Source organism: Bufo bufo, chromosome 11 (genome assembly GCF_905171765.1).
Source record: "Bufo bufo chromosome 11, aBufBuf1.1, whole genome shotgun sequence".
Lineage (NCBI taxonomy): Eukaryota > Metazoa > Chordata > Amphibia > Anura > Bufonidae > Bufo > Bufo bufo.
In genome coordinates this window covers 81509681-81535083 of record NC_053399.1, presented here as the reverse complement: position 1 = coordinate 81535083, position 25403 = coordinate 81509681, and the positions used below count along the sequence as shown (strand labels likewise).

Sequence of the window (25403 nt, the reverse complement as noted above, 5' to 3'; positions counted from 1 at the left end):
CGTTTAGACATGTTGACACTGTAGGATTCTTCTAAGTAGGTCAGACTGACGTCTAGGAGACTGACTGACACCACTGGGTGCATGTATTAGCCGGTGTTCTCACTGCTAGGATATTCAGGTTTAGTGGCTCGTACGCAGGAACGCCTGCGCAGCCCTCACCCACCCCATTACTGATTCACCCATGACTCCTCTGACGCTCCTCTACTCATCTGGCATTCAGATTGGATTATACGTCTGACACAGGTCTGGGGTCCGCCAGCAGCATATAGCCTACCTGCTGACGGTTTCCACTTTTGAACTGAAAGATAAATGAGCGAGTCCTGTTGTGGTTCGGTGTGTCAGTGATGAAAAATTCTGCCCCTTTATTTCAGAAATGGCAAGGCACAGAACACGGACCGGCCGCCATCAGAAGCGCCGGACTCATCGACAGATTATCCAGCATTGGTGAGAAATTCTATTGGTTTGATTGAAGTTTTGCCAATTTCTTAGGGTTAGTACGTGTGTGTGTGCCGCCATATGGTGCCCCGTCTAGATGGAGCATGGCAGTCTCTGAGTATAGTACGCTTGGGCAGAAGTGACGTATCGTGGTGAACCTGGCCACCGAGGAACCCGGCTGAGATGAAGCCTCCAATTTATTTTCCAGGATGCAGCGTTTATGATGTTGGAGATCTCAACTTTGTCCAGGTTCCTGATGATCAGCTCTACAATAACACCGTTAAATACCCCCGGACGGTCGGCCTGGCCTGTCAGCGGCTGGCTAAAGAAGTGAACAGGGTCATCGGAGCTGGTCACACGTGTGTCACTCTGGGAGGAGACCACAGGTAGGTTTGAGGAGCATCTCACAACCGTCAACTACAGTCATAGGGAGATGAGCACTTCCACCTCCGCGACTAGTATCTAGGGCGCCTCACCTGGCCTCATTGAAAGTGCGCCCCTGACTACAGTGGTAACACCCCATCCCCCCCCGTTCTGTCTTTCAGTTTGGCTCTTGGCTCCGTCAGCGGCCATGCCCAACAGTATCCAGACCTGTGTGTAATTTGGGTGGACGCACACGCAGATATCAACACCCCCCTGACAACCATGTCAGGAAATCTCCATGGTCAGCCGGTGTCCTTTCTCGTGAAGGAGCTCCAGGACAAGGTATAACTGCACACTGCCGAATTTAAGGGTCTTTCTGGTGTAGACAACTATTGGTAATAGCCCCCATTAGGGCATTTGGGGGTAGTATGGGTGTCTGTTGGACAGAGTCAAGCTGCTGCGCTTAGTCCGAGTGTCAAAATAAAGCAGGCATTCACCCACAAAGGCCGGGATCCTGGTCATTTAACCCTTCATATGCTGTGGAACGCTACATCTGGGGGGGTTAGACAGGGGGGCTCCCATTCGTAGCCCCACACCACAGACATCGAGGTACTTTGATCAGTTACCATGACCTCCTGAAGGTTCTCAGTACTGTCATGGTTAACTGCCTGTAAGGTCCCAGGAGCCCATAGACTGCAATAGTATTCTACTGCAGTGTATGGGACAAGCAATCAGAAGATTGCAGGTTTCGGTCTCCTAAGTAGTAAAGTTTAAAAAAACAAAAAGTTAAAAAACATAAAAATATTAAAAATTCAATTCACCCTCCTTTCCCAATTTTACATATAAAAATAAACAATAAAAAAGGATCGTAGCTTCCGAAAATGGCCAAAAAATGCATTTTTTTCATCATTTTTACGTCACCTTATCCCCTCGCCAGAATATAATAAAAGTGAACAATACAATAAAAACAAGCCCTCATACAGCTCTGCAAACAGAATTAGGAAAAACGTATGGCCGTCAGAAATGGCAATTCTAAGAAAATTTAGACTTTTTTTTTTTTCCAAAGGTTTTAATGAAATATAATTTTTCTTTTTTTTAAGTAGTAGAACAAAATAAAAACTATACAAACCAGGTATAGCCGTGACCGTGCTGAGCCGCACAATAAGGGCGTCATGTCATTTTTAACGCACAGCGATATCCTCCGAACCCAAATAATGGAAAGAATTTTTTCCCATTTTATAACACATTCAATGGTGCCATTAAAAAAAAAAAATTGCAACTTGTCTCGGAAAAAAAATATACGTGAATAGAAAATTTTAAAAGTTATGGCTCTTGGAATGAGGGGAGATAAAAAGGAAACTGGGTCCATTCCTTAAGGGGTTAAATACATACATTTTAGGGGTTGTCTGAATGCGCATCCGTTTCTCTGCAGGAGAGTATAGGACACAGGAATTTAAAGGGGTTGTCCAGAATGTTACTATGGATGGCCTATTGTCAGGATAGGCTACCAGTATCTGACCACGCCCACTGATCAGCTGTTTCGGGGTAGCTGCACAGCTCCATTGACTGTGTAGTGGACGGAGCTGGTTACTGCAGCTTTCGCTTCCGTGCTGTAGTAACCAGCTCCGTCCACCACCCAGACAATGGCGCTGTGTATTTCCAGCACTGACACTACTGGCATATCCTGACCATAGGCCAAAATCCTGGACAGCCCCTTTAAGGGGGTTGTGCAGACATCCTATTCTGTCTGATCTGAGATCGGGAGGAGCACCCATCTAACCCCCAGCGACGGTTCCTAGAATAGCCCCCCCCCCCCCCCCATAGGCAATAACAACCACCGCTGCAGGTTGTCCCTCCTTTGATGTCACTTCCTGTTTTGAAGCAGCCAATCACAGTGAGAGAAGGAATGGTCCATAGATTTACTTCGAGGGTGGATTCATATGGGTCACCAATCAGTATGCTCTACACGCAGATGTACCATGGACTAGCTACGGATTTAACCCTTTTTAATGCTTCACGTCTTTATTTTGTAGGTCCCTTTAATTCCTGGTTTCTCCTGGGCTAAACCCTGTATTTCGTCATCAGATATTGTGTACATCGGCCTCCGAGATCTGGATGCGGCTGAACAGTAAGTTTGGTCCACAGACCCCACTAACTCCCAGACCAGTATGGAAGGGGCTGTCCATGGGGGGACTACCGGAGATAGCCAAGTACAAGCGCTCATTGTGCATGCTCCGCCACTGCGCCGCTCAAGCTTGAATTGTACCTTCTAGTGATGATGGGTGTTCCAGGGGCGGGATCACACATTTGCGCAAAACACAGGTTATCATGGCTTGGAAAGGGTCAGGTGAACCTCCTAGTACCTCAAACAGCCTTAAAGGGAGTGTATCAAACCAGGCACAATAGGGCACATTTATTAAGACTGGCGATCTTGACTGGCGGTAGATCCACTGTAGTTATAAAGGAGACAGAAATACCCCTAATATAGGCATATTTCTGGTTAATAAATGACCCCCATTGTCTTGTAGGGCTAGCTCAGCTGAATGGAACAATACCCTACACTTAGTGACCTGTTGCTTAATTCTGGAGGAAAAGTACTTTTTTTCCATATGCAAATGAACAGTTAAGTGCACCAAGGGCGGGCCCAAGCCACTCTGTGCACCCTTGCTCCGCCTGCTTCCTCCACCAGCCCCTCCCTCTCCTTCTTGATTGACAGGGCCAGGTGAGATGACTAAGCAGGAACCTGATCTTGCAGGAGGAGCAATGGTGCACAGGGTGACTTTGACCCGCCCTCATTGCACTTAACTGCTCATTTGCCATTGAAATGAATGGGATTACACCTGCTGACTGCTGCAGATGCAACGGCTAGAAGGTAAACGGTGACGAGGAGGCAGCGCTGGCACGGCGCGCGCCTTCTCTTCAAACAGCTCGTGTCGGACCCCCGCCGATCTGATATTGATGACCTATCCTGAGGATAGGTCATCAATAAATACAACTTGGACAACCCCTTTAAGTGAAAGCTTCAGCTGCTAAGACGTTCAGCCTGGTTGACCAGTGTCCATCCTGGGGACACGCTCCCTTTAAACCTCCATCCTCTAGAACAGGCATGCTCAACCTGCGGCCCTCCAGCTGTTGTAAAACTACAACTCCCACCATGCCCTGCTGTAGGCTGATAGCTGTTCGGGCATGCTGGGAGTTGTAGTTTTGCAACAGCTGGAGGGCCGCAGGTTGAGCATGCCTGCTGTAGAATAACAGAATGTACTTTGCCATTTTAGGTTCATCCTGAAGAAGTACAACATCACGTTCTTCTCAATGAGACAGATCGATCGCATCGGAATCCAGAAGGTCATGGAACGTACATTCGATCAGCTACTGGGAAGGTAAGTGATCCAATGTTCTACAGAATGCCCGTGTAAGGCTAGGTTCACACCCGTAATCTGAGAGACTACCAGAGTGACCGTATGCGGCCGTGCTGGGTCCCCATTGGTATCCGGCGGGGAACCTACGGGTTTTCAGCTTAAAAGCCAGAAAAATATCACTCCATGCTAGGTTCACACCCAACGGACGTGTGAGCCCAGCCTTACACAGCTTTCAGCGGAATATGGCGCAATTTTTTTTTTCCTGGCATGGGAACTGAGCTGTGATATGACTGTGTGCATGAGCACCTGAGGAGGCCGCTGACCATCAAGAAGCCATAAGAATTTGGGCCCATTCACATGACCATATTTTACTTTTCACATCCGATCCGCAATTTTGCGGATCGGATGTGGACTAGAGATAAGTGAAGTATTGGAAAATACGATATGGCTGCTTCACCGAATTTTACAAAAATATTCACTTTGTGAGAAATTACTTTGTCACGACGCACATGTCTTTGTAAGTAGCGGGTGCAATGACAGGGAACGGTGATTGCTTCCCCCCCCCCATCACTGTACCGCGATCAGTGATGAACTGATCAATATGCCGGGGCCCCCACATTGAATATACTTACCCGTGTCCCTGCTTCTGATCCCCGCACAGCCGCTGCTGCTTCTCCCCGTGCGTGGATGAAAACATCCAGTGTCGAGGAAGGGGGGAGCAGCCAATGGCAGGCGGGGACGGGGATGAGCCTCCCTAGTATCGCGGGTGACGCTAATAATGCTGATCGCGGTAATTCAAGCCTTTACATGCCCGCTTCCTACCAGCATCCTCTGCGGCCAGTGAGGATGCCGGTTATTGATTTTAATACACTGAGCATCACTGAAGAGGCTGCAATTCTTATTTTGGCCACCAGGTGGCAGGCCAACATAGGAAATGAGCAATTCTGAGCAATAACTGGATTAAAAAAAAAAAAATTATTTTGTACGCTCAAATAGAAGCCTCAAAATCATTAAAAAAAAACTTTAAAAATATATAAAAATTTAAAAAAATAAAAAAAAGTTTAAATCACCCCCTTTTCCGTATAATAAAACAACTGGATTTTAAAAAAAATTTGGATTTTGTATGCTCAAATAGAAGCCTCAAAATCATAAAAAAAAAAAAAATATATATAAAAATTTTAAAAAATAAAAAGTTTAAATCACCCCCTTTTCCGTATAATAAAAAAACTGGATTTAAAAAAAAAATTTGATTTTGTACTCTCAAATAGAAGCCTTAAAATCATAACAAAAAAAATAAAATATATACAAATTTAAAAAATTATAAAAGTTTAAATCGCCCATTTTTCCGTATAATAAAAAAGTTAAAAATATACACATCATGGTAAAAAAAATAAAAAATCATACTTACCTCATCCATTTGATAGCAAAGAGCTGGCCGATGCCATCTCGATTGAAGATCCAGTGTGAAATCTTGCGCAGCCCGTAGTGACGTCCTATGTCATCGCGTACAGGATTTTGCGCAGGATCTTCAATCAAGAAGGCGGTGGACGGCTCTTCGTGCTGAAATGGATGAGGTAAGTAGGATTTATTTTTTACTGCCATTTCAGGGAAATCGATTCGTTACCACGAAGCACGAGGAAATTCGGGTTTGCGGTGAATCGAATCAATGGGGCTGCAAAAGATTCGGACAGCACACCGTGTGCTGTCTGCATCCGCACAAACAAAGGTAGAACATGTCCTATCCTTGTCTGTTTTGCGGACAAGAATAGGCATTTCTATCATGGAAAAGGACGTTCTGATCCGTAAAATGCAGAACGCGCGGCCGGTATCCGTGTTTTGTGGATCTGCAAAAACAGATATGGTCGTGTGAATGAGCCCTTATTCAGGTTTTTCGGTATGTAATGAAAATGAAATCTAAAAAAAACAATTATTCCGATTTTTTTATTTTTTATTATTTGTTCCATAATAGGAGGCAGCGAGCAATTCACCTAAGCTTCGATATCGACGCCTTTGATCCCACGCTGGCGCCAGCTACAGGAACCCCGGTAATTGGAGGCTTAACCTACAGGGAAGGAATCTACATAGCAGAAGAAATACATAGCACTGGTGAGTGGAAGTCATGCCGATTGGCGGATTCTGTACGGAAAATTCACAGCGACTACACAGTATGGGTTTTCTGTTCCGCTGCAGAAAGGTGGTGGATATCTCTCCTGGCGTAAAAAAGTCGCAAGACCTCTTTTTGCGACTTTTTTTAAATGCCTTGGGAGTGGCTGGGGCCGCGCCAAATTTAGTAACAGTCAGGGGCTGGAGTCGTTTATAACACCAGGTGCACAAACTGGGAGGAATCAAAGACCAGTGTAAAAGGCCGGTCTTTGTAAATGACCCCCATGCGCTTCGCCTGCACTCGTGGTTTGGTCGTAAGGCAAATTACTACCCCACAGCATTTGGCCTCACGCACACGGCCGTATTTTTTCACGGTCCGCAAAACGGGGTTCCGTTTTTCCGTGATCCGTGACCGTTTTTTCGTCCGTGGGTCTTCCTTGATTTTTGGAGGATCCACGGACATGAAAAAAAAAGTCGTTTTGGTGTCCGCCTGGCCGTGCGGAGCCAAACGGATCCGTCCTGAATTACAATGCAAGTCAATGGGTACGGATCCGTTTGACGTTGACACAATATGGTGCAATTTCAAACGGATCCGTCCCCCGTTGACTTTCAATGTAAAGTCAGGAGTTAATATACCATCGGATCGGAGTTTTCTCCAATCCGATGGTATATTTTAACTTGAAGCGTCCCCATCACCATGGGAACGCCTCTATGTTAGAATATACCATCGGATTTGAGTTACATCGTGAAACTCAGATCCGACAGTATATTCTAACACAGAGGCGTTCCCATGGTGATGGGGACGCTTCTAGTTAGAATATACTGAGAACTGTGTACATGACTGCCCCCTGCTGCCTGGCAGCGCCCGATCTCTTACAGAGGACTGTGATCAGCACAATTAACCCCTCAGGTGCTGCACCTGAAGGGGTTAATTGTGCATATCATAGCCCCCTATAAGAGATCAGGGTCTGCCAGGCAGCAGACCCCCCTCCCTCCCCAGTTCTAATTTCATTGGTGGCCAGTGCGGCCCCCCTCCCTCCCTCTATTGTATTATTTTCATTGGTGGCACAGTGTGCGGCCCCCCCCTCCCTCTATTGTATTATTATTGGTGGCCAGTGTGCGCCCCCCCCCTCTATTGTATTAATATCATTGGTGGCCAGTGTGCACTAAAGGCACCATGTCCATATTTTTTCGAAAAAGGGAGCCAAGGACCTCTATAAGAATGGCACCGTTGGATCTGGCACTATGCTTAGTCGGATGTCAGACTCCCTTTAAGGCCCCAGTCAGATGAATGTATGGCCTCCGCGCCCGTGTTGCGGAACATGTCGTACCTTTTGCGGCGCGGAGGCATGGATCAGAAGTTCGCGGAAACATTCGGAAGCCTTTCCGTGGGCTTCCAAAAGATAGGACAAGTCGTATGTTGCAGATTGAAGTCAAAGCGTCCGCACTGCGGCACGGAGTTCGCATTGGCCTGTATCTCCGTGTATTACAGACTATAGGAAAAAGTGCGTCCACATCCAATCTGGAATAAAAAAAACGTGTCGCCGTGTGCATGATGCCTTACCGTGTACACATTCGCCTCTTATTACGGCTGTATTATTTCTCGACAGGAATGCTTTCAGCTATTGATCTGGTAGAAGTCAACCCTATTCTTGGAGCTACCTCCGATGAAGTCAAGGCCACCGCCAGTCTAGCCGTGGACGTGGTGGCGTCGAGTCTTGGCCAGACGAGAGAATGCGCTCACCGGATTATCAACGAGCTCCCGACACCAGGCGCTGCCTTCGAAACAGATGGCGAAGAGCAGATCCGGATTTAAGAGCGAAGGACGTGACTTTTACCACTCTCCATGACGAGGGCCGTTATGACTTTGGCCGGTGACCACCCTAGAGACCTTGAATACGTTGGACAAGGTGGTAACCAGGCATCGTACATAGATCGTTCGCGGCCTAGCCTTATTCTATAAGTCTACTGACACCAGGTTCTCGAAGATAATATTCTGTCTTGCATTTTATGTGCTCATTTAATTTAAAGGGGAAGCGTCGTTACGTAATATTTTTTCAGCATTTATAACCTGGTTGCATGGGTTTTTTTATTTTTCCGTTGCCGATGCAATGTACAAGTTTTCTTGCAATTTCATGGACTGAACTCTACTGTTTGATCAGTAGCGTTTCGTGGACTGAAGATATCCACATTGGATACTGACCGTAATCCATTCGGGCATTTAACTGGTGCTATATGAATGCACGCCATATTTAAAGGGGTCGTCTAGAATTCAGTTTTATATTTAACCCCAGGCAGCATTAGCTGTGGAAAAAAAAAATATCTATATTTACTGCTCCCACCCCTGGGTGCTCTTCACAGATTGTGGCGCAAAAAACCTCAATCTGCACCAGAAATACGCCTATTATAGGCGTATTTCTGAATAGTAAATGACCTCTTGTGTTCCTTGTTCCTTCTGCTGGAATAACTTCCATTTTGGTTAAGAATATGGGATGAAAAAAGGGCTCATATATTATGGCTTCATATATATATATATATATATATATATATATGCAGGGCCATAATAGGGGGCCTATACTTACTGATAAAGCCCAGCTGTACCTCCTCAGGCCTCGTGCACATGACTGTATTTTCGGTCCATGTCCAATCCGCATTCTTTGCGGATCGCACGCGGACCCATTAGTTTCCATAGGGCTGCAAACAAATTGCAGACATCCATGTGCCGTATGTCCGTCCCGCAAAAATAAAAAAGATACATGTCCTATTCTTTCTATTTTGCAGACAACAGAATGGGACGTGCAGATTGAGAAAGCGCGGGATGCACATGGCCAATATCCGTGGTTTTCAGGCCACTAAACACCTATATGGTCGTGTGCATGAGGCCTTCTTCTGATTTCTTATGAAGGAGAGATCCATTAGATTTTTTTTTTATTACACAGATATATGTCCCTAGAGGTATTTACTTCTTGGGGAGAATCAACCTGTAAAAAGAAGGCATCTCATAAAAGCACGGTATGGCGGCACAAGGTGTGCTAGGGCTCTGTAGGACACAGCCACCACCAAAGCAATGTGATACGTGTGTAGTCAAGACCTTAGGAATCCACTGATATCCAGAGGTATGGATCAGCTTATACTGTCAGGTGTAAGCAGGATACATATCCGCTTTTTAAAGGGAACCTGCCATCAACGTTATGCTAACCTCACTGAGGGCAGCATAAAGTAGTGACAGAAATGCTGATGTCAGCGGTGTGTCACTCATGAGCTAAAAGTGGTTGCCGAGAACCAGCCTCATAATCATTACAGCCCAGGCCTTGAAAAGAGTCAAATCTACCTGAGAAGAGTCAGTTATTCCTAATCTCCTGTCCATCTGCTGATGATTGGCAGTTCTCTTCTAGGGAGAAAACTAGGTAGAAGACTGTCAATCAGCAGGTGGGCAGGAATTTATGAATAGCCATGACTCTTTTCCAGGCCCAGTCTGCAAGGATTGTGATGTTGGTTCTCGGCAACCACTTATTCTTAACTTTTAAATGACAGACCTCTGAAATCATCTCACCTGTCTCTACTTTATACTGCCATTAGTATGGGTAACATAACGTTGATGACGGGTTCCCTTTAATACTGTGATTCATATCCCTGATATAGATGATGAAGAAGAAGCAGAGCTAGTATTCAGACCAAATAGCTATTCTAGATTAAGATGTATAGACAGATCCCATAGGGCTGTCTCCTATTTACTATGTGACAGACGTAGAATATATAGACTATATTCTCTCTTTGTTTGAATTTACTTATTTTTAATAAAATGTCTGGAAACGTCTTGGATTGTTCATCACTTATTTTATTGTGCAGGTGACAATTCTCCCCATCACGTATATTGAATTCTATATGTGTGTGTTCAGACGTCTGGAAAGTCCGTAGGAGCGTGCACTACTGGGAAGCGTTTCGCCGACAGAACGCACCCAGTTCTCTGAATTTTGCAGGCGGATTTTCAAAATCCGTAGTGCGCAACGTGGTTCGAGACGCATTTTTTGCGGCTCGGATGCAGACCCATTCACTTCAGTGGGGCCGCAAAGAGGCGCACAGCAGTCAGTGCTCCGTTCCGTGGGGCCGAAACAAAAAAAAAATAGAACATGTCTTATTCTTGTCCGTTTTGTAGACAAGAATAGGCATTTCTATTTTGGCCAGCCTGTTCCGTAAATTGCGGGACGCCCATATCTGCTGTATAATCCACTGCAACCAAAACGTGGCGGAAGGAGCGCTATTCCCAGGTACAGTACGGCGCTGTGAGGACTCCCGGGCATGTGAGCAGGGTGAAGTCTATGCCGTTACCGAGAGGTTTCATCTTTTTAATAGATTATTAGAAGTATAAATAGCAATGACAAGAGAAGAGGCTTGAAGGGGGTGTTCACGGACTTTAGAAGTGAGGATTGGCCATTTCTATTTGATTGTTGGGATTCCGACACCCCGCTGATCAGCTGTTCTGCAGCGCCGGAACAACACCGCTTCATCCACTCTGCACTGGACCGCGTTGATTTTGACCAGCGCCGTCTACTACACAATGGACGAAGCTGCGTAGTTCTGGGGAAGGAGCTACTGCAGAACTAGTGCGTTGTGGGGGGGGAGTCGTAACCCCTGACAACCCGATAGTGGTGGCGTGACTGTTTCGCTGGTCCGTGTTCAGTCCACAATTTTGGCGGTGGACCCATTGACGGCATTTTGCAGACACATTCTGTTTGCAAAACTGGAATACGGATGTGGTCAATGGTTCCACAAAAAAAAAGGGAATTCAACACGGACAGGATCAGCAATTTGCAGACTGCAAAATACATCCGGTCATGTGCATGAGGCGTAATCCTGAGATAGCCATCTCTTGTAAATCCTGGACAACCCCTTTAACTGTATTTGATTACTTTAAAAGGGCATCTGTCAGCAGTTTCGCACCTATGACACTGGCTGACCTGTTACATGTGCGCTTGGCATCTGAAGGCGTCTGTGTTGGTCCCATGTTCCTATGTGCCCGCATTGCTGAGAACAATGATGTTTAATATATGCAAATGAGCCTCTAGGAGCAACGGGGGCGTTACCGTTACACTTAGAGGCTGTGCTCTCTCTGCAACTGCCGCACCCTCTGCACTTTGACAGGGGCGATGACGTTTTCGCTGCCTGGCCCTGTCAATAAAAGTGCAGAGGACGCAGCAGTTGCAGAGAGAGCAGAGCCTTTAGGTGTAATGGTAACGCCCCCGTTGCTCCTAGAGGCTCATTTGCATATATTAAAACATCATTGTTCTCAGCAATACGGGCACATATGAACATGGGACCAACACAGATGCCTTCAGCTGCACATGTAACAGGTCAGCCAGTGTCACAACAGTCCCTCCATCCACTACCCCCAGCAGTCACAACAGCCAGGCGCAAAACTGCTGACAGATGCCCTTTAAAATATATTAATTCTGGAAAAGGATCATAAAGAATGAAGAACACTGTAATACAAAATTATAATGTAAGAAACAACAGATGCCACCTGCGACACATCATGGTCTCCTCTGTGTCACAATTACTTTACAGTTCTCCTCCACTACTAGGGAGGTATAATAAGTATCAGGGAATTGCTGAAGTAACAATTGCCTTATTAACAAACAGGTCCCGTTAGCTGCAGCAGCAGCGATGCAAACATGCTGCAGGGCCGCGCGCCATGCTTCTTACGTCCCGCACCCTGAGATAGGCGTACTCGTACTTCACAGATGAAAAAAAGTCACCCTTCACTGGACCAATCATGCTTTACGGAAAAACTTGAAGTAGACCACACCGCCAAGAATGGCGACTTCGAGGATGATGATGATGGATAGGAGGAGTTTGTTCGTCACAATTCTAGAAAAGAAAAAAGAAGAAAAAGCGTTTCTATAATATCAAAAGGATAAGCGAATGCAATAAAATGGCGAAAGGATTACAGTCATTATCCCAGGTACACCACAGCTGGTGGGTTTGACCAGGTCATCTACACCTAGGGCTTTGACATAGAAGCTTCTAGTGCGTTAAGAACTGCTCACTTTTCCAGCAGCCGGTCACAATTTGGGTGGGACTGCAGACCGCCCCATGACTGGAGCACAGGCACAGGGCCGTGCTATGCAAGTTCAGCTTTCCAACACCATTGTCTGCTGGGGGTCGGCCGTTCGGGGCTGCAAGGGCCCAGGGGCGGCCGTTCGGGGCTGCAAGGGCCCAGGGGCGGCCGTTCGGGGCTGCAAGGGCCCAGGGGCGGCCGTTCGGGGCTGCAAGGGCCCAGGGGCGGCCGTTCGGGGCTGCAAGGGCCCAGGCCGCTCTGGCTTCTTCTCACATAACCCCTCCCCAGCCTGTTGCTTGGCCCGCCCTGTAAGCCTCTTGCGTCATCCAGTGTACTGGCCGAGATCGCGCATGCGCACTGTGATGACCATTATAATAGGGAGTTTACGGGACTTGTGTCCAAAAACACGATGCTCATAGGTGAATGCATCCACCTACATATCCATCTCTAGTCTTGATCCAGCCATAATGTCATATACATGACATAAACCATCAGCTGAACGTTTCCCGCCCAGCCCTAACCAGTGGCAGACACCTCTGGTGGCCATCTTATATCCCAAAGAACAAAAGGATTGAGCATGTTGAAGGCCAACGTGCCCGAACCTTCTCTCCTGCCATTGCTCCAGTACACCATTGATGGTTGGCAGATACCACAGAAATCGGTTCGGGCCGACATACATCCAATATGTATGGTCAGCTTAAGGCTCCATTCACACGTCCGCAATTTCACTCCGCATTTTGCGGAACCGAATTGTGGACCCATTCACTTCTATGTGCGGGCCAGCTCCAGAAATGCGGACCCCCACTTCCGGCTCTGCATTTCCGTTCCCGAAAAAACTAGAACATGTCCTATTCTTGTCCGCAATATGCGGTCCGCAAAATGTGGAACGCACATTGCCGGTGTCCGTGTTTTGCGGATCTGCTGATCCGCAAAACACACTACGGACGTGTGAATGGAGCCTAAGGGTGAGTGTGGCTTCTCTGAGCTCTTCTTTGGGTAATCAGTTTTCTTTCTACACAGTTTGTAGATTACCAAAGTCTGAACTTACTTCCGAGACATGGAGCGCAGAATCTTCCGACTTTTGCTCAGGTTTTCACCTGTGTTTATCAGCTGCAAGAAAAACGAAAAGAGATCTGTTAACAAAGGCATCAAGACAGACCAAGGCAGGTAGATGGAGATTCAGCAGAACAGGTGCAAGGAAAAACCACACACACGGCTTCAAAACCTAAGGGTCTACACTCAAATACTAAAGACCAAAACAAAATGACAGAAAAAAATCTAATATACTACCCCTGAAGTCACAACAGTCCCTTCATCCACTACCCCAGCAGTCACAACAGTCCCTCCATCCACTACCCCAGCAGTCACAAGAGTCCCTCCATCCACTACCCCAGCAGTCACAACAGTTAATCCATCCACTACCCCAGTAGTCACAACAGTCCCTCCATCCACTACCCCAGCAGTCACAAGAGTCAATCCATCCACTACCCCTGAAGTCACAACAGTCCCTCCATCCACTACCCCAGCAGTCACAACAGTCCCTCCATCCACTACCCCAGCAGTCACAACAGTTAATCCATCCACTACCCCAGTAGTCACAACAGTCCCTCCATCCACTACCCCAGCAGTCACAACAGTCCCTCCATCCACTACCCCAGCAGTCACAACAGTCCCTCCATCCACTACCCCAGCAGTCACAACAGTCCCTCCATCCACTACCCCAGCAGTCACAACAGTCCCTCCATCCACTACCCCAGCAGTCACAACAGTCCCTCCATCCACTACCCCAGCAGTCACAACAGTCCCTCCATCCACTACCCCTGAAGTCACAACAGTCCCTTCATCCACTACCCCAGCAGTCACAACAGTCCCTCCATCCACTACCCCAGCAGTCACAACAGTCCCTCCATCCACTACCCCAGCAGTCACAACAGTCCCTCCATCCACTACCCCAGCAGTCACAACAGTCCCTCCATCCACTACCCCAGCAGTCACAAGAGTCCCTCCATCCACTACCCCAGCAGTCACAACAGTCCCTCCATCCACTACCCCAGCAGTCACAAGAGTCAATCCATCCACTACCCCTGAAGTCACAACAGTCCCTCCATCCACTACCCCAGCAGTCACAACAGTCCCTCCATCCACTACCCCAGCAGTCACAACAGTTAATCCATCCACTACCCCAGTAGTCACAACAGTCCCTCCATCCACTACCCCAGCAGTCACAACAGTCCCTCCATCCACTACCCCAGCAGTCACAACAGTCCCTCCATCCACTACCCCAGCAGTCACAACAGTCCCTCCATCCACTACCCCAGCAGTCACAACAGTCCCTCCATCCACTACCCCAGCAGTCACAACAGTCCCTCCATCCACTACCCCAGCAGTCACAACAGTCCCTCCATCCACTACCCCAGCAGTCACAACAGTCCCTCCATCCACTACCCCAGCAGTCACAACAGTCCCTCCATCCACTACCCCAGCAGTCACAACAGTCCCTCCATCCACTACCCCAGCAGTCACAACAGTCCCTCCATCCACTACCCCAGCAGTCACAAGAGTCAATCCATCCACTACCCCTGAAGTCACAACAGTCCCTCCATCCACTACCCCAGTAGTCACAACAGTCCCTCCATACTTACACGATCCTTAGTTCGCTCTAGCTGCTCCCTCTGTCCTCCGAGCTCTTCCACAATATCCTGGCCGATGGCATCAGTTTCGGCAGCTATGCAGTGGCTTCTGGCGATACTATCTGTAGTCCTGTTCAAGCTCTCATGGCCTTGGAGGAGCAGCGCTCTTTGTGGATCTACTCTCGCCTGTAGAAGATGCTCAATAATTACATACTATAGGCTGCAAGGAAGTACATGACTCAAGGCCAATCAGTTTGACTGTTGACACTCTGATCTTGTTCTTCTGATATATACGAGTGTACAAAACACAGGACAAGATAAACGGGCAAGGGGATTAATCATCATAAATGCTAAAAACTCCATTATCTACAGTACTTGTATGAAAACTGTACTAGTTTTAAAGGGAAATAATCTACAAGTAGATAGTTTAAGGTCGAGGACTAAATTAAAGGTCATTTTATAAGACTAAATCTTAAAGTGTGCCTCTACAGATACAGTGGAGATGCAGTCTGGTCACAAAAACCTGCTAGCTGTGAAAGACGAGAGAATGCAGCGAGAGAAAGACTAGGTGTTTAAATCAGTGCAGATGCTGCTGTGATCACAGGACTTAAACACTTGTAATTTTCCGTTTGTGTAAAATGCTGCAGTAATTCTCCTCCCTATGTTTAATCTGAGACCATACTGCAATGCATATCTTAACAGGTTTCTAAGTGTATTTATAGAGGCTAGCTTTAATCATTGTACATGTAGCAGCCAAGCCGCGGTAACCGCATGCAGATTACCACTATTTGGTGTGCGGCAACTGTACGTGCAACTAGAAACTACGGCAGGTACAAATGCATCATGGCAGCTAGCGGTAATCTCACTGTGTTCGGGTACAAATGGAAATTCTTGATTTCCCCCTACACATTCCACAGACGGTGGAGTCAGGAATAAGAAATCGAAGAAGTGATTTCTACAGGTCAGGAACCTTACTGAGGAGCTGCTGCCAGCTTGCGAAGGATCCGCAGCCAAGTCTCCTCTAAGGCCTAGTTCACACAAACGTTTTTTTTTGAGAGTGTACGGGCCTTTTTTTGCGTTCCGCATACGGAACCATTCATTTCAATGGTTCCGCATTAATAACGGAATGTACTCCGTATGCATTCCGTTTCCGTATTTCCGTTCAAAGATAGAACATGTCCTATTATTGCCCGCAAATCACGTTCCGTGGCTCCATTCAAGTCAATGGGTCCGCAAAAAAAACGGAACACATATGGAAATGCATCCGTATGTCTTCCGTATCCGTTCCTGCGGAACCATCTATTGAAAATGTTATGCCCAGCCCAATTTTTTCTATGTAATTACTGTATATGCCATACGGAAAAACGGAACGGAAACGGAAACACAACGGAACAACGGATCCGTGAAAAACAGACCGCAAAAAACTATAAAAGCCATACGTTTGTGAGAACTAGGCCTAAGGCCTAAGTGATCCGTGGCCGCATTGCGGCCCACAAATTGCGGGCCGCATGACACGGCCACAGTTCCGTGTGCATTCCGCATCACGGATGCGAACCCATTCACTTCAATGGGTTCCGCAAATCCGGAATTGCGGAACGGCCGCACGGAACATGTCCTATCTTTTTGCGGAACGGACGGATCGCGGACCCATTAAAGTAAATGGGTCCACATCCGTCATGCGGTGCACAAACGACCAGGGCCCGTATATTGCAGACCCGCAATAAAGGCACGCCCGTCTGCGCAAGCCCTAATACTCCACCTCATGATTAAAAACCTGCAAGAGAGAAGCGGTAGCTCACATCAACCAATCAGATCACTTCTGCCCACCCGCAACGGAAAAACAAAAGCTGGAAGTGGCACTTTTTCTTTCGTGTACGAGGCCCGGCACGTTCCCTGGTACACACTCGTAGCCAGGTCTGCCATGCCAACACAACCGGAATTAGCGGGTCCGCTAATAACCAGTAGGCTTCCCCCCATGTAGTCACAACCACAACTCCACCCCCCCAATGGTCAATGCAGGACTACCTCACTTCCAGTAGTCACAGCATCCATCTCCATTACATGGGAACCCCCGAGGGTTTGGGAGCCATCCTCGTATCCCAGAACGTACCCTCTGCTCGTCCTCCGCGCTGTAAAACCCTTTCCTTCTGTCGTCCGTGGCCAATCCGGTATTAGTACTTCTGGCTTCTCGCTGCAGCTCTGCGAGGCCTTTCCTGTACGAACGCATCTTACTCAACATTTGGTTCTGGAACGCCCGGGGGGCACCTCGGAGTTCTTCTTCCATTTGTAAAAGCTAGAAAAAAATAAATAAAAAAAAGATATTCATTTTAATGAAGCGCTAAAATATTACTTCCATAGCCATCCAACGTAAGACCTAGCATCTCCATAGCGGAAGGTGCTGCTGCTAACTGATCTTTAGGCTGGGGCTCATTAACATTGGAGGTCCGTTCTTCTGATCTGTCAGAAGAAAAGCAAAAAAAAAACAAAAAAAAACGGATCATCAGTATCTGATCGGTGGGGGTCCGACAGCTGTTCTCCCTGCTCACCAAGCACAGCGCCGTACATTGTATAGTGGCTGGGCTCGGTATTGCGCTCAGCCCCATTCACTTCTATAGGGCTGAGCTGCCGATGAACGTGTCGTCACTGGCCTAGGAAAAGCCGAGAGAAGGTCGGGACACTCAAAGGAACTCTGATGGGCGGGGGTGCCGGGGGTCTGACCCCCACTGATCAGAGAGAGGACAGGTCATCAGTATAAGGCCTCATGCACACGACAGTATTTTTTCACGGTCCGCAAAACGGGGTTCCGTTGTTCCGCGATCCGTTTCCGTTTTTGTTTCCGTGTGTCTTCCTTGATTTTTGGAGGATCACCAGACATGAAAAGTGAAAAAAAAAATCTAAGTCAAGTTTGCCTTCCAAATGATAGGAAAAAAACGGACACGGATCACAGACGCGGATGACAATCTTGTGTGCCTCTGTGTTTTTACGGACCCATTGACTTGAATGGGTCCGCGAACCGTTGTCCGTGAAAAAAATAGGACAGGTCCTATTTTTTTGACGGACTGGAAACACGGATCACGGACGCGGATGACAAACGGTGCATTATCCGAGTTTTCAACGGACCCATTGAAAGTCAATGGGTCCGCAGAAAATCACGGAAAACGGAACAACGGACATGGAACACAACAACGGTCGTGTGCATGAGGCCTAAGAGTAATAGACAAATCTCCTGTACACTTTGCCAATTTGTTCTGCGCCAAAAATTTCCTGCCGTGCGGATTTTCCAATCTGCAGCATATCCATTATTTCTGCGGTTATGGCCTCATGCAGACGGCCGCTGTTTTTTGCGTCTCGGATGCGGACCCATTCACTTCAATGGGGGCCTCAAAAAGAGGCGGACAGCTCCGTTCCGTGGTCCGCAAAATAAATCTAACCTGTCCTATTCTTGTCCGTTTTGCGGACAAGAACAGGCAGTTATATCGATGGCTGTCCGTGCCATTCCGCACACGGACGCCTTCCGCAATTTGTGGACCGCAAAACACACAACGGTCGTGTGCGTGAGGCCTTTAACCACTTAAGGAACACAGGTTTATACCCCCCTAAAGACCAGGCCCTTTTTTACAAATCGGCACTACACTACTTTCACCGTTTATTGCTCGGTCATGCAACTTACCACCCAAATGAATTTTACCTCCTTTTCTTCTCACTAATAGAGCTTTCATTTGGTGGTATTTCATTGCTGCTGACATTTTTACTTTTTTTGTTATTAATCGAAATTAAACGATTGTTTTGCAAAAAAATGACATTTTTCACTTTCAGTTGTAAAATTTTGCAAAAAAAACGAGATCCATATAGAAATTTTGCTCTAAATTTATAGTTCTACATGTCTTTGATAAAAAAAAATGTTTGGGTAAAAAAAAAATGGTTTGGGTAAAAGTTATAGCGTTTACAAACTATGGTACAAAAATGTGAATTTCCGCTTTTTGAAGCAGCTCTGACTTTGAGCACCTGTCATGTTTCCTGAGGTTCTACAATGCCCAGACAGTACAAACACCCCACAAATGACCCCATTTCGGAAAGTACACACCCTAAGGTATTCGCTGATGGGCATAGTGAGGTCATAGAACTTTTTATTTTTTGTCACAAGTTAGCGGAAAATGATGATTTTTTTTTTTTTTTTTTTTCTTACAAAGTCTCATATTCCACTAACTTGTGACAAAAAATAAAAACTTCTATGAACTCACTATGCCCATCACGAAATACCTTGGGGTCTCTTCTTTCCAAAATGGGGTCACTTGTGGGGTAGTTATACTGCCCTGGCATTCTAGGGGCCCAAATGTGTGGTAAGTAGTTTGAAATCAAATTCTGTAAAAAATGACCTGTGAAATCCGAAAGGTGCTCTTTGGAATATGGGCCCCTTTGCCCACCTAGGCTGCAAAAAAGTGTCACACATCTGGTATCTCTGTATTCAGGAGAAGTTGAGGAATGTGTTTTGGGGTGTCTTTTTACATATACCCATGCTGGGTGGGATAAATATCTTGGTCAAATGCCAACTTTGTATAAAAAAATGGGAAAAGTTGTCTTTTGCCAAGATATTTCTCTCACCCAGCATGGGTATATGTAAAATGACACCCCAAAACACATTCCCCACCTTCTCCTGAGTACGGAGATACCAGATGTGTGACACTTTTTTGCAGCCTAGGTGGGCAAAGGGGCCCATATTCCAAAGAGCACCTTTCGGATTTCACAGGTCATTTGTTACAGAATTTGATTTCAAACTCCTTACCACACATTCGGGCCCCTAGAATGCCAGGGCAGTATAACTACCCCACAAGTGACCCCATTTTGGAAAGAAGACACCCCAAGGTATTCCGTGAGGGGCATGGCAAGTTCCTAGAATTTTTTATTTTTTGTCACAAGTTAGTGGAAAATGATGATTTTTTTTTTTTTTTTTTTTTTTTTCATACAAAGTCTCATATTCCACTAACTTGTGACAAAAAATAAAAACTTCCATGAACTCACTATGCCCATCAGCGAATACCTTGGGGTCTCTTCTTTCCAAAATGGGGTCACTTGTGGGGTAGTTATACTGCCCTGGCATTCTAGGGGCCCGAATGTGTGGTAAGGAGTTTGAAATCAAATTCTGCAAAAAATGACCAGTGAAATCCGAAAGGTGCTCTTTGGAATATGGGCCCCTTTGCCCACCTAGGCTGCAAAAACGTGTCACACATCTGGTATCTCTGTATTCAGGAGAAGTTGAGGAATGTGTTTTGGGGTGTCTTTTTACATATACCCATGCTGGGTGAGATAAATATCTTGGTCAAATGCCAACTTTGTATAAAAAAAATGGGAAAAGTTGTCTTTTGCCAAGATATTTCTCTCACCCAGCATGGGTATATGTAAAATGACACCCCAAAACACATTCCCCACCTTCTCCTGAGTACGGGGATACCAGATGTGTGACACTTTTTTGCAGCCTAGGTGGGCAAAGGGGCCCATATTCCAAAGAGCACCTTTCGGATTTCACAGGTCATTTTTTACAGAATTTGATTTCAAACTCCTTACCACACATTTGGGCCCCTAGAATGCCAGGGCAGTATAACTACCCCACAAGTGACCCCATTTTGGAAAGAAGAGACCCCAAGGTATTCGCTGATGGGCATAGTGAGTTCATGGAAGTTTTTATTTTTTGTCACAAGTTAGTGGAATATGAGACTTTGTATGAAAAAAAAAAAAAAATCATCATTTTCCACTAACTTGTGACAAAAAATAAAAAATTCTAGGAACTCGCCATGCCCCTCACGGAATACCTTGGGGTGTCTTCTTTCCAAAATGGGGTCACTTGTTGGGTAGTTATACTGCCCTGGCATTTTCCAGGGGCCCTAATGTGTGGTAAGTAGGTAAATGACCTGTGAAATCCTAAAGGTGCTCTTTGGAATGTGGGCCCCTTTGCCCACCTAGGCTGCAAAAAAGTGTCACACATGTGGTATCGCCGTATTCAGGAGAAGTTGGGGAATGTGTTTTGGGGTGTCATTTTACATATACCCATGCTGGGTGAGAGAAATATCTTGGCAAAAGACAACTTTTCCCATTTTTTTATACAAAGTTGGCATTTGACCAAGATATTTCTCTCACCCAGCATGGGTATATGTAAAATGACACCCCAAAACACATTCCCCAACTTCTCCTGAGTACGGCGATACCAGATGTGTGACACTTTTTTGCAGCCTAGATGCGCAAAGGTGCCCAAATTCCTTTTAGGAGGGCATTTTTAGACATTTGGATACCAGACTTCTTCTCACGCTTTGGGGCCCCTAGAATGCCAGGGCAGTATAAATACCCCACATGTGACCCCATTTTGGAAAGAAGACACCCCAAGGTATTCAATGAGGGGCATGGCGAGTTCATAGAAATTTTTTATTTTTGGCACAAGTTAGCGGAAATTGATATTTTTAATTTTTTTCTCACAAAGTCTCCCGTTCCGCTAACTTGGGACAAAAATTTCAATCTTTCATGGACTCAATATGCCCCTCACGGAATACCTGGGGGTGTCTTCTTTCCGAAATGGGGTCACATGTGGGGTATTTATACTGCCCTGGCATTCTAGGGGCCCTAAAGCGTGAGAAGAAGTCTGGAATATAAATGTCTAAAAAATTTTACGCATTTGGTTTCCGTGAGGGGTATGGTGAGTTCATGTGAGATTTTATTTTTTGACACAAGTTAGTGGAATATGAGACTTTGTAAGAAAAAAATAATAATAATTCCGCTAACTTGGGCCAAAAAAATGTCTGAATGGAGCCTTACAGGGGGGGGGGGGGGGATCAATGACAGGGGGGTGATCAATGACAGGGGGGTGATCAATGACAGGGGGGTGATCAATGACAGGGGGGTGATCAATGACAGGGGGGGTGATCAATGACAGGGGGGGTGATCAATGACAGGGGGGTGATCAGGGAGTCTATATGGGGTGATCACCACAGTCATTGATCACGCCCCTGTAAGGCTTCATTCAGACGTCCGGATGCGTTTTGCGGATCCGATCCATCTATCAGTGGATCCGTAAAAATCATGCGGACGTCTGAATGGAGCTTTACAGGGGGGTAATCAATGACAGGGGGGTAATCAATGACAGGGGGGTGATCAGGGAGTCTATATGGGGTGATAACCACAGTCATTGATCATGCCCCTGTAAGGCTTCATTCAGACGTCCGGATGCGTTTTGCGGATCGGATCCATCTATCAGTGCATCCGTAAAAATCATGCGGACGTCTGAATGGAGCTTTACAGGGGGGTAATCAATGACAGGGGGGTGATCAATGACAGGGGGGTGATCAGGGAGTCTATATGGGGTGATCACCACAGTCATTGATCACGCCCCTGTAAGGCTTCATTCAGACGTCCGGATGCGTTTTGCGGATCCGATCCATCTATCAGTGCATCCGTAAAAATCATGCGGACGTCTGAATGGAGCTTTACAGGGGGGTAATCAATGACAGGGGGGTAATCAGGGAGTCTATATGGGGTGATCAGGGGCTAATAAGGGGTTAATAAGTGACGGGGGGGGGGGTGTAGTGTAGTGTAGTGGTGCTTGGTGCTACTTTACTGAGCTACCTGTGTCCTCTGGTGGTCGATCCAAACAAAGGGGACCACCAGAGGACCAGGTAGCAGGTATATTAGACGCTGTTATCAAAACAGCGTCTAATATACCTGTTAGGGGTTAAAAAAATCACATCTCCAGCCTGCCAGCGAACGATCGCCGCTGGCAGGCTGGAGATCAACTCTCTTACCTTCCGTTCCTGTGAGCGCGCGCGCCTGTGTGCGCGCGTTCACAGGAAATCTCGGCTCACGCGAGATGACGCCTATTGGCGTTAGTGTGACCTGGGAGCGCCGCAGAAATGACGCCTTTCGGCGTTAGCGTGGCGGGAAGTGGTTAAGCTGCAATTTTCACCCTTCTGAAATGAAGGCTGAGATCTGCGGCAAAAGCGCGTGAAGTTTCTTATCGCGGTGCAGAAATCCGCCCGGATCTTTTGCGCGTTCACCCTATATAGTTCTCTAGGTAAAGGGGTCTTGTGGTGCGAGGACATGGCTCCTGCTCGGTCACAGGTTTGGCTAAAGATGGGGCGAAATGTATGGGGATATTAACCCCTTAGCGGCATGTGCTGTTTATGGATCCTCGTGGTCACGCTATATTGCTAAAACTTCATTTTTTCGAATATTCAAGAATAATATAGCAATATAGCGAATATTCGGGGGAAAAAAACCGAATATAGAGCAATTTAGCTAATATAGCGCTATAATCTTCTTTGTCTAATAGTTGTACGTTCAAACCTTCGCAATAAAAATTTGCATTACGAAAATTCACAAACAACACTGCTCCTAAAGTCAAATATACTGCAGCCTTCTCATTGGCCCACAAGCTAGAAGCAGGGGAAAAAAAAATCGAATATTCAAAAATTACGAATATATATCGCTATATTCACGAATTTTCGAAGTACCTATATTCGCGATAAAAATTCTAAATTCGAATATTCGTGATCAACACTACTAGGGATCAGCGCCCCCATTAACCAAAGCTTTATGAGAAATCAGTAACCCTTTAAAAACCCTCACCCCATTTTGACTAGGCGTGCTGTCTGGTAGGGTTGAGCCTGCTGACGATACCCGTCTTGTGAAAAATGGTCGTGGCGTGTCCCAAAACGTATTTTTTTTTAATGCAAATGAGGGCGCAAAGCCCTTTGGTTGATCCTTCTGACTGCTTCAATCCGCACAGGGCGCTATTGGGGGGACATTAGCACAAGTCCTGCCCCCTATAGAGTCCATTTCATAGGGAGGGGGGGGGGGGGGGGGGGGGTAACCTAGTGTGCAAGCGAGCTTTAACCCCTTGGTGCACATTACAAATGGAGGAAACGGCTCCCGTATATTTACCATCTCATTTGCTTCTAGATGCCTCTTGTCAAATTCTCGAAGGACACTTTTACGTTTCTCTGTGGAAAAAAAAAATACAAAAAAAAGGCGCTTAGTTAGAAAAAGGCTTTCCGCAAATCCGTGAAAGGGAACGCCGTACCACCGCCGATCAGCTCTGAAACTACAGCGCCACTCATTGGGTAGTGGACAGAGCTGGTTACTACAGGAGAATCCCTTCTGCCATTGTTCTCTATGGATTGATCTCTGCTGATCATGGTCTGGCATTTCTGGATTTGTAGACCCGCTGGCAATGCCCACTAAGCCCAATGTCCAAAACCTGACATGCACTATGGCGCTAGAGGGCGCTCTATATCATGCAGTACTATGGGCATAACCACAGTGATGTCACCATTACAAACTCAGCTCTGCTACAACAGTATAAAGGCAGCAGCAGCCCACAGTCACCTCCGCGGCAGCCCTCCAGCCTCTGCGGCATCCTCTGCAGCTGCTCATAGCGCTCTGTGAAGAGGTCGTGAAGCGTCTCGAAATGTTCGGACGACATCGCGGCGATTACGGGAACCCACGGAGAGAGACCACCGAGCGGTCATGTGACAGGGCTGCCGCGGAGTCACGTGACCGGGCGCCTTTCACTTCCTGCTCGCGCCAGTGCGCGTCTGCGCATGCGCCGAGAACGAGCATCCCTGGAGCTGGCGGCGGTAGTCTAGAAAGAATCCACCTTGTAGCCGTCCGGGCGAGCGAGGCTGGGGGGAGCTTAGAAGTAAAACGCCGAGGCCCTGGCTGGTTAATGTTATCCTATGTGGATTGCCATAGTTCCTTAGGTCAGGAATCAACAAGCTCAAGCAGCGGTGAGACTACAACTCCCAGGATGCTTCAGTGCTGGTGCCAAGAACAGCTGAGAAAGTGGGCATCTTGGGAGTTGTAGTTTCACGAGTGGCGGTGGTCGCCGATCGCTGCTTTAGGGCATTCTGTGCCATATCTGCCATTGGGGTACTCGGGCATAGGGGGTCACGCAGAGGTAGCAGTCGCTACCGGGCCCAGGAGCCCGAGGGGCCCAAAGACCCTTGTGCCGCATAAGAAGACACACAAAGCACTGAGGGAAGAGGGGCCCAACCTGAACTCTTGCACCGGGGCCCATGAGCCTTTAGTTACGCCCCTGGCATGGACCGAGGGCCCGCGTCCACTAAGGGGCCCCGTGAGTTGTCAGTCCGCCCCTGTCTGCCTCCCATATAGGCCCAGACTATGATTTTTTTTTTCTCCCGACTTTTGGATTTGAAATCCACTTCAAGAAGGGACACTTTTTTTCTCAATGCCAAATTTACACGGAAACCAAGGCCAGGTAGCTGCACACGGATAGGGTTAATCTGCGGCTCGAGAAACGGCAAAGGTGCGGCCGAAAATCCAAGGGTGTTGTTGGGTTTGCCAATGAGCATTTTATAGAGGAGCCGTCGCCTCTCCTGAAGCATCTATTAGGGCTCGGTGTTGTACAGTTCCACTGTTATTCCTCCGGGAATTGCTATCAGTTTCCGATGAAGG

The 25403-nt window shown here is 47.0% G+C and overlaps 2 protein-coding genes across 2 annotated transcripts in view; one reads left to right on the top strand and one right to left on the bottom strand.

Annotated features, from left to right (window-relative positions):
• ARG2 (arginase 2) overlaps positions 1-8558 on the top strand; it is a 13140-nt gene extending 4582 nt beyond the window's left edge. Inside the window, exons 2-8 of the mRNA XM_040411854.1 lie at positions 372-444; positions 644-821; positions 981-1140; positions 2832-2926; positions 4074-4178; positions 6127-6263; positions 7871-8558. Of these exons, the coding sequence (XP_040267788.1) occupies positions 372-444; positions 644-821; positions 981-1140; positions 2832-2926; positions 4074-4178; positions 6127-6263; positions 7871-8076 (954 nt within the window). The 3' untranslated portion in view covers positions 8077-8558. The remainder of the gene's footprint in view (positions 1-371; positions 445-643; positions 822-980; positions 1141-2831; positions 2927-4073; positions 4179-6126; positions 6264-7870) is intronic.
• Positions 8559-11741: 3183 nt separating this feature from the next.
• VTI1B (vesicle transport through interaction with t-SNAREs 1B) lies at positions 11742-24486 on the bottom strand. The gene is made up of 6 exons (XM_040410861.1): positions 24315-24486; positions 23871-23929; positions 17059-17241; positions 14961-15134; positions 13367-13428; positions 11742-12128 (listed from the first exon to the last, which is right to left on the bottom strand). Exons 1-6 carry the CDS (start codon positions 24409-24411, stop codon positions 12032-12034), a joined length of 672 nt encoding a protein of 223 aa, XP_040266795.1. The 5' UTR covers positions 24412-24486; the 3' UTR covers positions 11742-12031.
• Between the last annotated feature and the right edge of the window lie 917 nt (positions 24487-25403).

Coding starts and splice junctions, on each gene's coding strand:
- VTI1B (XM_040410861.1), bottom strand. CDS start 24,411: ATGTCGTCCGAACATTTCGAGACGCTTCACGACCTCTTCACAGAGCGC. Junction 17,242..23,870: donor ATCTAGAAGCAAATGAGATG/GTAAATATACGG, acceptor ATTTTTTTCTAG/CTTTTACAAATGGAAGAAGA. Junction 13,429..14,960: donor TAGAGCGAACTAAGGATCGT/GTAAGTATGGAG, acceptor TTTTTCTTGCAG/CTGATAAACACAGGTGAAAA.